This window comes from Anarrhichthys ocellatus, unplaced genomic scaffold, assembly GCF_004355925.1.
Source record: "Anarrhichthys ocellatus isolate YVR2014 unplaced genomic scaffold, GSC_Weel_1.0 scaffold77, whole genome shotgun sequence".
Taxonomy (NCBI): Eukaryota; Metazoa; Chordata; class Actinopteri; order Perciformes; family Anarhichadidae; genus Anarrhichthys; species Anarrhichthys ocellatus.
In genome coordinates, this window is record NW_022280107.1 from 441,047 (window position 1) to 454,437 (window position 13,391).

Consider the following 13,391-nt stretch of genomic DNA (forward strand, 5'->3'; position numbering starts at 1 on the left):
GGGAAGGGTGTGAATTTGGGTGTGACAGCACAATGTAATGAGGCATTTGTGGTTTAATAAAGTGTCCATATAAAATGTAAACTATTCTTAGTTCTTGGTCTTTTATTACAGATTAATTTCTAGGAAGGCCAAAGTCTGTCATTCGTAGAACAGTAATATTGTTTTCTTTTAAACACAGATTTCAAAACATGGTACTCTAACTGAAGCTGACAACAAGACAAAGTGCGACACAGATCTGCATCGCCCAATGGAAAAAACCTCTCTGATGAAATAACTGACAACATTGTGCTGTCACACCCAAATTCACACCCTTCCCTGTTGGATCATGATCATTTTTCGTTGTTATGTTCTCTTAAAGTGTTTTGCTGCAGTCGTCCCACCTTTAGTGTTACTTTTTGTTTTGTGAGCATGTGCGTGTCTGTAGAGTTGCACACTGTAACTTGTACAGTCATGTCAGGGACAAGGAAGCAATATGCTGATTTAGTTGTGAGAAGGACACTATTTTTTAAACATCTCCGACAGAGAAAAGAGATGGAGTAAAGAGGCAGAAAGACAGAGACACTGATCTAAGACGCTTTTCTGGGGTTATGTCCTGTGTTTGTGATAAGAGATGGGAGTTGTTCTAACATACAGTAGAAATTCATCCCGACAGAGGGCAGAGCTAATCCGTCACAGCTTCAATCGTCTTGTAATCTAGTCAACAGTCAGCATTCAGGAGTTTTTGTCAGAAAATAACCAACACAATGTTTGAAGAGATTAATTCCAAAGTCAGATATCGAACACTCACACCTACTCTGACAAACGCATTGCAGACATTGACTGTATTATTATTTAAATTCATTATTTAAGACTTCTGATCTGAACAAGTTCTACTTTTGATTTAATGTTACACATCAACATCAGTTTAATAGAACCCTTGTGCCTCACGAGGGACATTTTTGGCTTTTAAAGTTACATTTTTTGACTGAAGTTGGCTGAAAAATTTAACTCGGTGAAAGTTATGGCAGCTTTTTGACACACATTTTTGTCCTCAGAGCAACTTATTTGAAGGGTTAAGGACTATTAATCAGCCTGTGAAAACAAATTTACAGCAGAAAAGTGTTACAAACTGGGGCCATGCGTTTAAAGGTTTTGAGCATTTACTCGGCAGGGGTGGGAAATGTAGGATCCAGTCTTTTTGGAGCTTGTCATGATATCTAAGCTTCTGCTGCATCAATTTGAAAAGTGTAGACTTAATAAAATCATAAAGTTGTAGTATGTCATAAAGTAAACTTTGAAAGTTTGAAATATTCATATGTGCATGAACTGATTCGACAATTTTGCATATCAGTAGTTTGATTTTGTAAAACAGAATTCTACTGAGATTTTAAAGCCCTTTGAAAGGGAGAACTGGCCAAACCAGCAGTGTTACTGACCCACAGGTCAATGTAAACTAAAGAGAGGAGCAAGAGCCTTGAAACAAATACAACAAGAAAGTATCATCAAATATTTAGCACAAAAGTTTATGAATCTTCTACAAAAATAATTCTGTCTGTGATATTCGAAGCCTGAATCACAATGTGTTCATGCGAGTTCAGTTCAGGTAACAATCATCACAATCATTCCAAGCTTTTCTTCCCTGAGTGATCGTGTAATGGCGCCTGTCATCAGAGGCTAAGGCTCATTTACTCTCATTGTATTCCTTTTTTTTTTTTACTTTGGAAGGAGACCATGGAGATTACAGCAGAGGGCTTCCTCTTTTCTGCCTCCATTACAAAACCATGAGCAGCGATACTCAGCAACACAAGGCCTCACTGAGACTGAGGAGCTCTTGTGTAGAGATTTTAAAAAAAAGAAAACATGAACACACACACTCTTGTGTTTCTGACGTTATGAGGACCTTCACCAGGACCGAGGACCCAACCCTCAAAATGTTGTATTGACACGTTAAAATGTTTTGCTTTTGCTGGTTATTCATATTTAATATTATACAGTTAGGGCATATAGCAATTGTTAAACATTTAAAGACAAATATGCTGATGTGCCAAATTAGTCATTAAACTTGCTTGGTTCACTCAAAACAAACAAGTTGGTGTTTAGCCAATAAAAACGCCACTATTAATACTGTTCCTACTGTCAACAATCAATCTAAAACAGCATCTATATTCACTCTCATGAAGTAGGTAGAAAAAGGAAAAAATATATAATAATTCAAACCTAAAACCTGCAGTGGGGAACCTTTGACTCCCCCTCTGGCAAAAAGTGTAATTACACGAACAATGTTGGTGCATGCTTATGGCCTGCAGGTGAGCTCGCCGTATCGCCCCCAGAAGTGCTCTCTTCACGACTTCCCGTGTAAATTTTGGCAGAGGGAAAGAAAAGGTCAAGATCTGTTTGTCCTCGCTGCCGATCGATTTCTTCTTTTTTTTTTTTACCTTCTTCTGAACGCAGAGTTCCTTTTTTATCTGCAGCATCCACTCCAGAAACCTTTCATGGACGCATGAGGATTTCCACCCCGTTCCTAGCTGCTGCTCAGCCGCTATTGTCTCCCCCTTTTACCTCTGGCTGGTTGACGTAAAAACGCACCACTTCTGGTGCGCCTGCGCAGGAAAGTCGCCACCGACACTACAACTCTGGCATATTGCAAAACGCAGTGAGCTTTCACTGGTGGCAATGAGCCTAATCAGCATTGTGTGAACTCCTTTGGCAAGTGCTTTAATGTAATGGACGTTAATTTATATTTAAATGACCCGGCCTCCAGCTTTAACCCTGATGTGGAGTTAATTGCAGGTGAAGGATGAATATAATGTCGAAGGAAAAAGTCCTGTTAGTACATGGAAACAGAACAGGGCATGGCTAAGATTTCTAGGTGTGTTTCAAATTCCACACTAGTTTCAGAAGAAAAGCAGTGAAATAACTAGTCTAACTCCACCGTTTCACCTAAGGACAGAAACTAGACACTGACCTGGACCAGCCTCCAGGACTCTGCAATAATGGCCGCCTGCACTCTGTTGAGGGCAAAGCCATCGATCTCTTTCGTCAGACGGACGGGTGCCTGGCCAACCTGAATCAAGAGAAACAAGTTGTGTCAAGAATTACAATGTGGGGTAGATGCCTTGATGAATGTACATGTAGCATAAACATAACATGGGCTAATATAGTTCAAGGTACTACTAGTCTTCATTATTCCAAGGTAAAAACTTGGCAATGTAGACTATGCTTTGAACTTATCTAAAAAATACAATAAACACAATTTATGAAAAAATGAATGGCAGTACTTTATCTCCTAAAAGACAATACTTATTATTCTGCACGTTTAAGAAAATTAGGTCAAAGTTTACTACCAATCTTAGTACGCCCAGGGAATTAAACAGATCATTTCCAGGAAGTCACAGGTTTGCATTTAACTCAAGATGTTTTGAAATTCATCTTGCACAGACTTGCAAGGATTTGTTTTGAATAATCAGTGTGCTAATCCAGGGAGTCGTGACACACTGTCATCCCTATGATGTCAGATAATCAAACCGTGAGTACAACAAACAAACGGACAAAATGTTTGCAAGCTAGGATTTTTACCAACACTAAACATACCACATAACTCCATTCCTCACCTACATTCATTCATTTTTCATGTGTCTCATAAAACCTGATATTGACTCACTGCATATCTCCCACAGGTCCTGACATACCTAGGATTGTTTTGGCTTAGTCTTTACCTTGGTCATTAGGGAGTGGGTGGTGTCCATAACGGCTGCTGCCGTCTCTGGGTGAGGTACCAGCTCCACCAGTTTGACATAGTAAGGTGGGTTTACCTGAGGAGCACAGGAGAGTCACTAATCATACAGTGGTAAGTACAGCATTCTTGTTGAAAAGATTGTATGTGTTCAACCCTAAGGGACCCACAGAGATCTGATTTTTTTCGTTTTTAGGGGGGGAACAGGGGATCTTTAGGGGGAGACAGCAGGTCAACAGTAGATGCCACATAGAAGTGATGAACATCATCTGTAAAGTTTGGAACATGAAGATGCAGCTCAGCAGTGTGTGTAAAGTTCTTCTAGTCACAAATTTATAAATAAAAATGAATTGATTAATTAAAACTAATTGTGAAAGTGTAAAAGAACTTAGACCATTATGATAGAAGTATATGATGGCCATTGCTGTGTTCCATTAGGTCACATAAGTTGTTGCAGCAATTTTTGGGTTGATACCATTTGTTACACAGATTTTGTGCTCAATTTCAAACATAGTAACCACACGAGAATTGATAAAACTGATCAAAAATCCTTCCAAAATACCACATTAACACACCAAGACCTTGAGGAACACCGTAGAAAAAGTCATGCTGTGATTTGGTATAAAAAAAACTTTTGGCATTTGGAGATTTTTGCAAAAGTTGCATATTTCTGTGATTTTAATGGTGAGAACTTCTGTTGTGGAAACTGCTCATAAACTCCATTATTGTTAACATATTAAGGAAAGCCATACATCCTCTGTAGTTTGTGGTGGTTAAGTGTCATGAGGCCGTGATTATCCTGGAGGTCATCTTATACAGTGACGTCAAGTTAAAAAATGGTCTCACTATGTGAAATGACCACTATGGGGACTGACCTATACTCACCATGATGGACCCAAACCAAATCCCACCGACCTGGATCGAGTGGTCGTTAATAAAAGATTGATTGATTGATTAGACTTTGAGTCAAATAACAGGCCGTAATGCACTATGACACATCTTGTTAATACAGCACACTAAACTACATTATAACTCAATACACCATTTTACACAACATTAATCTGTACTATGCCACATTTTATTTCAGTATTCTATCGTATAATATACTACAATTCATAGAATTTAGGCACAATACTACAATAATAGTGTTTTTGTAATATATACATTTTCTTCACCTACAGTTTCTTAATATTAAATCAGACTTTTGACACAGTTTGCCAATTGTGCTGTTTTTAAACTTTTCTCTTTTTTAGTTTTATTTAATTTTATATTTACTCAGTCACATTGAGATTAAGATCTCTTTTCCAAAAGAGACCTAAATACACTTTACAGACTACTGACAGTACAGTTTACAGCACAACACAACGACACTGTCCTACACCAACACTTAAATCAGACCGTTCTAACGTGAAAATCTATCAGCATCACAAACAGAAGTAATGACAGAAGAGAAGAGAACAGTGCACTTGTGGAGTGACGACTGAATCCTTTCAAGCTTCCTGGTGACACATAGCTAAATCTGTCATTTTACCTTTGTGAAGGAGTGGGTGACATTGTATGTTAACATGCTGAGTCACCTTAGAAAGCTTCTCAGTGATTGACAGCGGACATTATCTAAAATGCTGATGACAGTCTTTCTGATACAGTTACCAGAGTTAAATGCAACATGCAAACATTCAGGCCTGGTATAAATACATCCCATTATTTATCTTACTCTCTATATACATACAAATTAAATATAATTGTTTTTGACTGTCAAAAGGCAGACTGTGACGTTAGAGGCAAATGGTTATTTTTCAGGGTCAGCAGATAAAAAGACTGAAACATTTTGTAATTCCCAAAAAGTAAAATAATAAAATGAACAATAAAGATATTTCAGGAACAACTGGGACACTGATAAAAAATGCTTGTTTGTCGTTATGCATCAAAATAGCTGACGATAGTGAGGCGAGTGAGTCTGTTAGGTTGTTCTCTAAAAATCCTCCTCAAGGAAAGCGGTTCGTAAAAACAGAGTCAGCAATTGGAAGTGCTAATCTATCTGTTGCATTGACATAAAATATTTTGGTGCTACGTTATAATCTAACTAAATAAATAGTTTCCAGTCAAATTCAGTAAATACTGTACATCATGAAAAATAAAGCAGCATACATATTAGTCTGGTTTGCTTGATTTATTTGGCAGCTCTGTTATGAGAAGACTTTTCTTAGTTACGAGTGATGAGAAGGCCTATTTTTGTACAATGCTGCAGCATCTATTGATGAAGTATAATTACATGGAGATAGATAGATAGATAGATAGATAGATAGATAGATAGATAGATAGATAGATAGATAGATAGATAGATAGATTTCACTGGAATAGGTAAATAGGAGCAGACGACTTTGTTTTGAAAGGAATGGCATTTGTGTACTTTGTTTTCTTGAAAGGTTACCAACTTAAATAACTCTACTGCCAAAGTCAATAAGTCACTAGGTGCTCGTATTACTGTTCCGAAAATTGGCCGTAAGAAAGTAAACAAAGCAAAATGGGTTGATAATAAAAAAGAGGAAAAGGAGAGTGAGTTGTCCTGTGCGTTCTTTGAAGTTAATAATCATGATTATGATTATTATTATTATAGATATTTAAGTTTAAACAGACTTTAACTTGGGTACCAGTGCACTTCAGGTTTATGTGCTCATGTGTGAAAACAGGGCAAGGAACCTGTAAATACATGTTTGGGGGATTGTTATCTAAGATGGCTTCCCCAGCTTGTAGTTAATTAGGTTGAAATCACTTTACTGGTACCAGGAGTGTAGCATCACTAACCGGATGGGAGACGAGGCAGCGACTCCTGTTCTGTACTTTAGAGAAGACCTTGCTTGGCACCAGACAGGAGGTGGAGCTGCTCAGGATGACTTCTTTCCCCGCCAGACGCTCGATGTCCTGGAAGACGCTCTGCTTGACCTCAAGCTGTTCAAATACGCACTCCTGGAGACACACATACAGGGAAAGTATACCAAAATGTACCATTGACATTATTTCTGCTAGACAGTAAGTAAATATTATGCTCCTGCTCCCACTCTACTACTCTAACTGTCATTTGAATATAAAAACTTCTGTCTTAACTATTACACAGAATAACACAATTGTCGAAACAATAAATCAGTAACTCATTTATTTGTATTTATCTTGGCAGAGAACCAGCAAAGCATCACAGTGAAGATGAAAACTTCATCACAACTAAAACCACAAGAAAACACCACGGGACTCTATTTATTGTAACGGCATGGTCATGTTAGACCTAAAGACAAATTCTGACGCCTTTCGGCGTCAAGTTTTCGTCAGGGAGTCAAAAGACGAGTGGGAGTCAAAAACGCACAAACGCGTGTTTTCACTCCCATTTTTCAAATAAATAAATACTTTTGTTTCTTGTTAAACGTCTAACTGCTGTATTGAGAATGTACTCTGATAAATAAAACCAAAACTATCAGTAGACATCAACACCACTAAAGGTCCAAAATGTAATTTGGGTGAATCAAAGGATCCTTTAACTTTGTCATCAATATTTCTTTGATTACAGCAAAGCTGCAAACTATTCCCACGAAAATCTTCTCTGTCAAATAAGTTGAAGGGCAATTAAACTATCCATCAGAGGCTCAGCCATATTTTATTTTATTGTCCTCCCTGTCACAGCGTTGGAAAGGAGTGGCTCTTGAAAGCAATAGTGGGACGTCAATAAGCTTTTGAGAACATCCATCAAGTGTGAGCCAATGCAAAGAGTGTCTGGACGAGCAGCATACCTGCAGAATGCGTGAGCAATAATGTGATGATATGAAGTGACAGCTGTCTGGAGACATATAGACAAAAGCGAGTAATGTAAGAGTGGTAATGTATTTATAGTTTACTATCTATCTATCATTTTGTTCTGTTCTCTTCTCTTCTTCACTATATGTTTTACTGCTTTGTTCTGTAACACAGTCTGACTGAGTGATACTCCTGAACTCCTTTAGACAAGCCCGGATCAATAACGGGGGGAATTTGCATCGGTGGGCGTCATGGTATCTGAACAGGGAAAACTTTGCGTCGTCCTATATGTTATTTCCCTGTTTCTAATAAGTCCTCCATTGCTCCTGAACTCTGTACAGAGTATTGATTTATTCTGGCCCTGCCCGTATCTCTTTTGGCTTAAGAAGTCCATGTTTTTCTTTTCTTTTAAGTAAGCAATACCCATTGTCGAGACAGCATGACAAAAAGACACGATGAGTGATTTCGTGTTTAAATGCCGCGTTTCAAATGCAGCGCGACTCTTGTCATGACGACTTCCGACTGAACCTTTTCTCAAAAGAATTCTCTGCTTGAGTTACTTAGTTTATGTAACAGACAGCTCATTTAAAGGCCTCATGGAAGCAGGGCTCGATAGTGTGCGTCGTCATTTTAAGAAATTGACAACCAATTCTTGTGCCTTTCTTGGCCCATCAGTGGCAAGCACTTTTTAACATATAGAAAATTTAGGGACAGCAACAAGCACAACATGCAAACCCCAATATACACACATTTCTTATTTTGTTGCATTAACGGTATTAAAATACCAGAAACTGAAACCGGACACCAAAGCTACATGTGAGGACGCTGCAAGGGAGTCGGTGCGTGTACTAATGGTGAAGCACATTAAAGTTGTTTACTTCCACATCGCTTGTTCAAGTGTGACTTGGGTCATATGCAAATATGCCAATTGATTCAACTGTAAGAACCAGATTAACCTGAACAAAAAATAAAAAGTATCCCGGCATCTTTGAGCTGGAAGGAAAGTTATACTGCAAAGCATGTACAGCATACACATGACTTTGTATACGTATACATTTAACTGCATAGTATCTTAACTACTCAAAAATATAACGCAATCATATTTTAAATTTCGGCATCTGATGAATTCAGGTTAGTTATAATAGATTTAAAGGTAAGTGTGTGATGAACAAATAAGTTCTTCTGTCAAATCAGTTCAGTATATAACTTTTATTTTGTGTCGTCTGTCTAATCGGCCCTCCGTTATAATTGTCTTTTATAGTTTGTATTTGGAACTTTTATCTTCTTTTAATTTATTTAATATATAAAAACATATGTTGATTATCATATCACTGGTACTGAAAAACAAATAAATTGGAGGGAAAGAAAAGCAAGCCTGCCTTCACTACACAAAAAACATGCACTAAATACTCTGTAATACATAACCTGACTTTACTTTATTACACATAAAATCCACAAAGAGGAGAACAGTCTAAACTTTGCAAAATGCAGAAACTCAGCTGTGAATTTAGTGCTCAGCTTTATTCATGTTCCATCAGTGGTGTCTGAGGTAGCGTAGCATCCGGCACACATATTAACCAATGATGTCGCGCCCCCTTGAGGACAAACGGTGTATTTAAAAAAAGAAAATACCAGAATATACTGTACTGAGATTACTACGAGCACTCCAAATATTTGATTCATGGTGCGTTTGATGAATGGATGAACCAGTGAATAAACCAACAACATAGCATTCCTCACACTGCAGTGGTGGAAGAAGTACTCAGATATTTTACGAAAGTAAAAATACTAATACCACAGTGTATAAATACTCTTTCACAAGTAGAAATACTGCACTTAAAATGTTACTTTAAAAAAAGTAAAAGTACAAAATATTAGCATCAAAATGCACTTAAAAATAAAAGTTCTTGTTGAGCATAATTGTCCCTTTGATGTGATATATTATTACTGATGCTTTAACACATGAGCAGCATTCTTATGTGACAGCTGGTGGAGGTTGAGCACATTTAAATACTTTATGTAATGTTGGATGTATTCATCTGTAGCACAGAAACATATTTTATAAACTTATCACATGAATCTTAATCTGTGAAGTAACTTAATGTCGTGAAGTAGAAAGTACAACGTCTCTAAATGAAATGTAGTGGAGGAGAAGAACTAAGCAGCATTAAATTAAAAGACTTAAGAATAAAGGTACCTCAACATTGTACAGAACTTGAGTAAATCTTGTACATTTGATTATAGCATTAGGACACAACATGTGCTGGTGAGTCACCTGGACAAAGAAGGCTCCCTCCAGAGCCTGAGCCAGGTCCTCGTAGCTGCTGAGCAGGCAGAGCTGCTGCTTGGAGGTCAGATCTCCTCTCAGCATGTGAGCTTCCTCCAGCTCCTCCAGCTGCTTCCTGAGCCAACACACACAGAGAAAGAGGCTCAATGCTCAACCCAAGTTCCTCCAAAGACGATGACATGCGACATTACTCTTCTAATGTCTAGGAAGCATTATCAAAATATAAAGGCAGCAGATTTGTACGCTTCAATAAATGATGTTAACAGTGGAGCCTGAAATCTTGAAGGAAGAAATTTCATGCTACGATTATCCATGCTGGCTGCCACTCATGATAGCACAGAAGCAGCTGCTGCTCGTAGATGAATTGCGACATACCTGAATGTTGAAGTGGTGTAAAGGAAACTCCACTTTTTAAAAACAGGGCCCTCTCAAATAATGAGATCCTTGTATAGTGTCTGGCTTTGTTCCACAGTTAGTTTTAAGGGTTGTAGATGTTCCTTACTCTACGTGAAGTTCTCACCAAAAGTCCTTTGTCATCCCACAGTAATGTTTAACTAGCAGTGAGAGAGTTTTGAGGCCTGAACACGTGTCTGTCCATGTGTTCCTTCAGTAAAAGGAGGTCACTGATCCATGAGTGTCCATGTCTCTTCTGTGCAAGTGCTGGAAGGAAGAACGGTTTAAGTTTTGGACAAGGTCCGTCAGCCACAAACACTTATTGACTAGAAAGCCATGAAAATGTATAATTCATCTTAAAGGAAATAAGGAAATAAGGATCTGGGTCTGTCCATGGTGGACCGGTCTCTGCTGGAGGATCTGCGTCTGTCCACGGTGGACCGGTCTCTGCTGGAGGATCTGGGTCTGTCCACGGTGGACCGGCCTCTGCTGGAGGATCTGGGTCTGTCCAAGGTGGACCGGCCTCTGCTGGAGTCTGAGCTGAAGGAGTTTCTGGTGAACCTGCATGATTTCACCTGAATCTGACCCGGTGGCTCCAATGACGAGCATTAAGAATAACTCTATAGAAACAGACCATCTTCTCTCTGATGGTCTCTTTACTGATGGAGGTCATATGACCTGTTAAGTGTTCCTCACAGTAGCTTTAGGTCTTATTGAGGACTTCCAGACAGGCCATGTACCGTTTATTTGTACAGCCCAATATTAAGGGCATTATCTCAATAACATCAACAGTTCCTTAATCCAGCTGAAGCTAAAAAGCCTCTCCAAGAGGCCTTTCCTCAGGCTGACAGGAGGATAATAGATGAGTGCATGTATGAGGCTGACCTGATCTCTGTGATGGCGTTGGCAGACTGTCCTGGTTGGTTGTCGTAGATCTTCACACTGTAGCCTCCACTGACAAACACCATGGCCCAGGAGCGGCCGATCAGCCCACTGAAACAAAACACAAATAATAATGTAAGATGTTCACTGTTGACTTTAATCTCTTCTCTGTGAAGACAACAAAATCACATTAATTAAACAATACTAATGTCACAATCGGTGTGTTCTTTTGTTTTGGTTATTGCTGTGGTGTGTTTTCACCGTCACTTCTTCCATGAACATAAATAACTCCTTTATGTTGTGCTGCAGTATCTCTCTTTTTTTGTAGTTCCCAACACTTCACTCTTTCCCACACACACACACACACACACACACACACGTCAGTTACAAAGTGAAATGTCTGCAGGCTTTGCTGTTGTTCAAAGCACAAATCCTGGAGTGGAAACTCAGGTTTAGTTGGTTGTGATTTTCTAACCAGAATATTACGGAGGATTTTTGTGCATGTTTGTGCACATCAAACACAGGTGAGTGGATATCTGGATGTGACTTTTACTATTTACTTCATTGTTTAAGAGAGGTCACACACAACTTAATTTTACAACACATCTTTCCAAAGTGTATTGTAAAAATATAAACTAAAATGGTAAACTTAAGAGTAACTTAGGTTAAATGATTAATCATTGAAAGCCAAGGTATGTCCGTTTCATTCTTCACTCTTGTTTTTGTCCCACTCACTTTGACACTTAGTTTGTTTGATTAATTTGCATAATTTACAATACAACTACATTTTCCTAAATGTTAAAATGCTCATCTGAAATAAATTAGCTGTATTTACAGACAAATCCCCCAAAGAAAATACGCTTCAACTGATCACCATCCAATATAATGCAGTTATTGTAGTAAAGATAGAAATAAAACACTATTTATTGAGTTTAAAAGTTAATTATTGACATAGTAAATGTGTATTTGTGTTCAGATTTTGTTACACTTCTGACACCAAAAACACACGCTCCTGATTGAAAGAGCTGCTGCAAATGTATAACGATATAAGATGTCAGGAAATTATCTTAGTCATATGAAATAACTAAGTTTAAACAATAAAATGTGCAAATGCATCAGTATCAGTAAAGGAAGTCATAAGTTACATGTCAGCTCCACGAATAACATAATAACACCTTAGATGCAAAGTATAAACAACACAGAAGCGTCTTTTGTTGCTCACCTGCCGATCACAGCAATGATCTTCATGTCAGAAGAGCTCATTTTTAAGATTTTATGCAGCGATCAGATCAGAAAAACGTTGTTCCACTAAAACTGTAGCCCCGCCCCTCAGCAGTCACGATGCTATGTAAGGGTACGGAAACGTAGAAGGACAAAAAACGCGAAAGACTGAAATATACTGCATTTACCTCGTCGAAAACAAAGAACGAACCACATATCCGCCATTAATTAACTGCTATTGTTCATTGTGAGTTGTATTTACATTGCTTTAGATGAAACTGAGCTGTGAACGATAAAATCTAGCTGTTAGGTTACATCTGTATCCTAGCAACGGGTGAAATCAGCTTCGACCAATAGTGTTCATGCTAATGGCTGATTGACGTGTAAGTAAACCAATCAGAGGTTTGAAAACGTAAATTGTCCCACCCATGCCGCGTTGAATTGTGGGATTTGAAAATCCTATAACGACAACACAAACTATCTTCGCTGTTTACCTTTCTGTGTATTTATATAACAGCTAACAGGTTTTGTTTTGTTCGTATTGTTCATGAGCGGTTCGTCACAGAGAGAGAGAGAGAGAGAGATGGAGAACGTACACCTGGCTGTGGAGGAGGAGGATCTTTACTCCGGTTACAACGACTACAATCCAACGTTCGACTCCGAGGTGAGTTAGCGGCTACGCTAGGTGAGCTAGTGGCTATGCTAGGTGAGCTAGCTCTGAAGTTGTCAGCTTGCATGGCTTAAACCTTTTTGCTGCTGTAGCGAACAAATTTCCCTTTGCGGGATTAATAAAGTCTGTCTGTCTCTCTCTCTCTCTGTCTGTCTGTCTGTCTCTCTGTCTGTCTGTCTGTCTGTCATCTCTCTGTCTGTCATCTCTCTGTCTGTCTGTCTGTCTGTCTGTCTCTCTGTCTGTCTGTCTGTCATCTCTCTGTCTGTCATCTCTCTGTCTGTCTGTCTGTCTGTCTGTCTGTCTCTCTGTCTGTTTGTCTCTCTGTCTGTCTCTCTGTCTGTCTGTCTCTCTGTCTGTCTCTCTGTCTGTCTGTCTGTCTCGCTGTCTGTCTGTCTGTCTCTCTGTCTGTCTGTCTGTCTCTCTGTCTGTCTCTCTGTCTGTCT

General features: G+C 38.7%; 2 protein-coding genes across 5 annotated transcripts in view; one reads left to right on the plus strand and one right to left on the minus strand.

Moving 5' to 3' along the window:
* cryl1 (crystallin, lambda 1) overlaps nt 1-12,378 on the minus strand; it is a 26,417-nt gene extending 14,039 nt beyond the window's left edge. The window contains exons 1-6 of the mRNA XM_031874008.1: nt 12,280-12,378; nt 11,061-11,168; nt 9,771-9,897; nt 6,518-6,679; nt 3,696-3,791; nt 2,945-3,043 (exon numbers count right to left, since the gene is read on the minus strand). Coding sequence (XP_031729868.1) covers nt 2,945-3,043; nt 3,696-3,791; nt 6,518-6,679; nt 9,771-9,897; nt 11,061-11,168; nt 12,280-12,320 — 633 coding nt within the window. The 5' untranslated portion in view covers nt 12,321-12,378. The remainder of the gene's footprint in view (nt 1-2,944; nt 3,044-3,695; nt 3,792-6,517; nt 6,680-9,770; nt 9,898-11,060; nt 11,169-12,279) is intronic.
* Nucleotides 12,379-12,735: 357 nt separating this feature from the next.
* ift88 (intraflagellar transport 88 homolog) overlaps nt 12,736-13,391 on the plus strand; it is a 20,256-nt gene continuing 19,600 nt past the window's right edge. For all 4 annotated transcript variants that reach the window (XM_031873953.1, XM_031873955.1, XM_031873956.1 and 1 more), the window contains exon 1: nt 12,736-12,942. In XM_031873953.1, the coding sequence (XP_031729813.1) occupies nt 12,826-12,942 (117 nt within the window). In that variant the 5' untranslated portion in view covers nt 12,736-12,825. The remainder of the gene's footprint in view (nt 12,943-13,391) is intronic.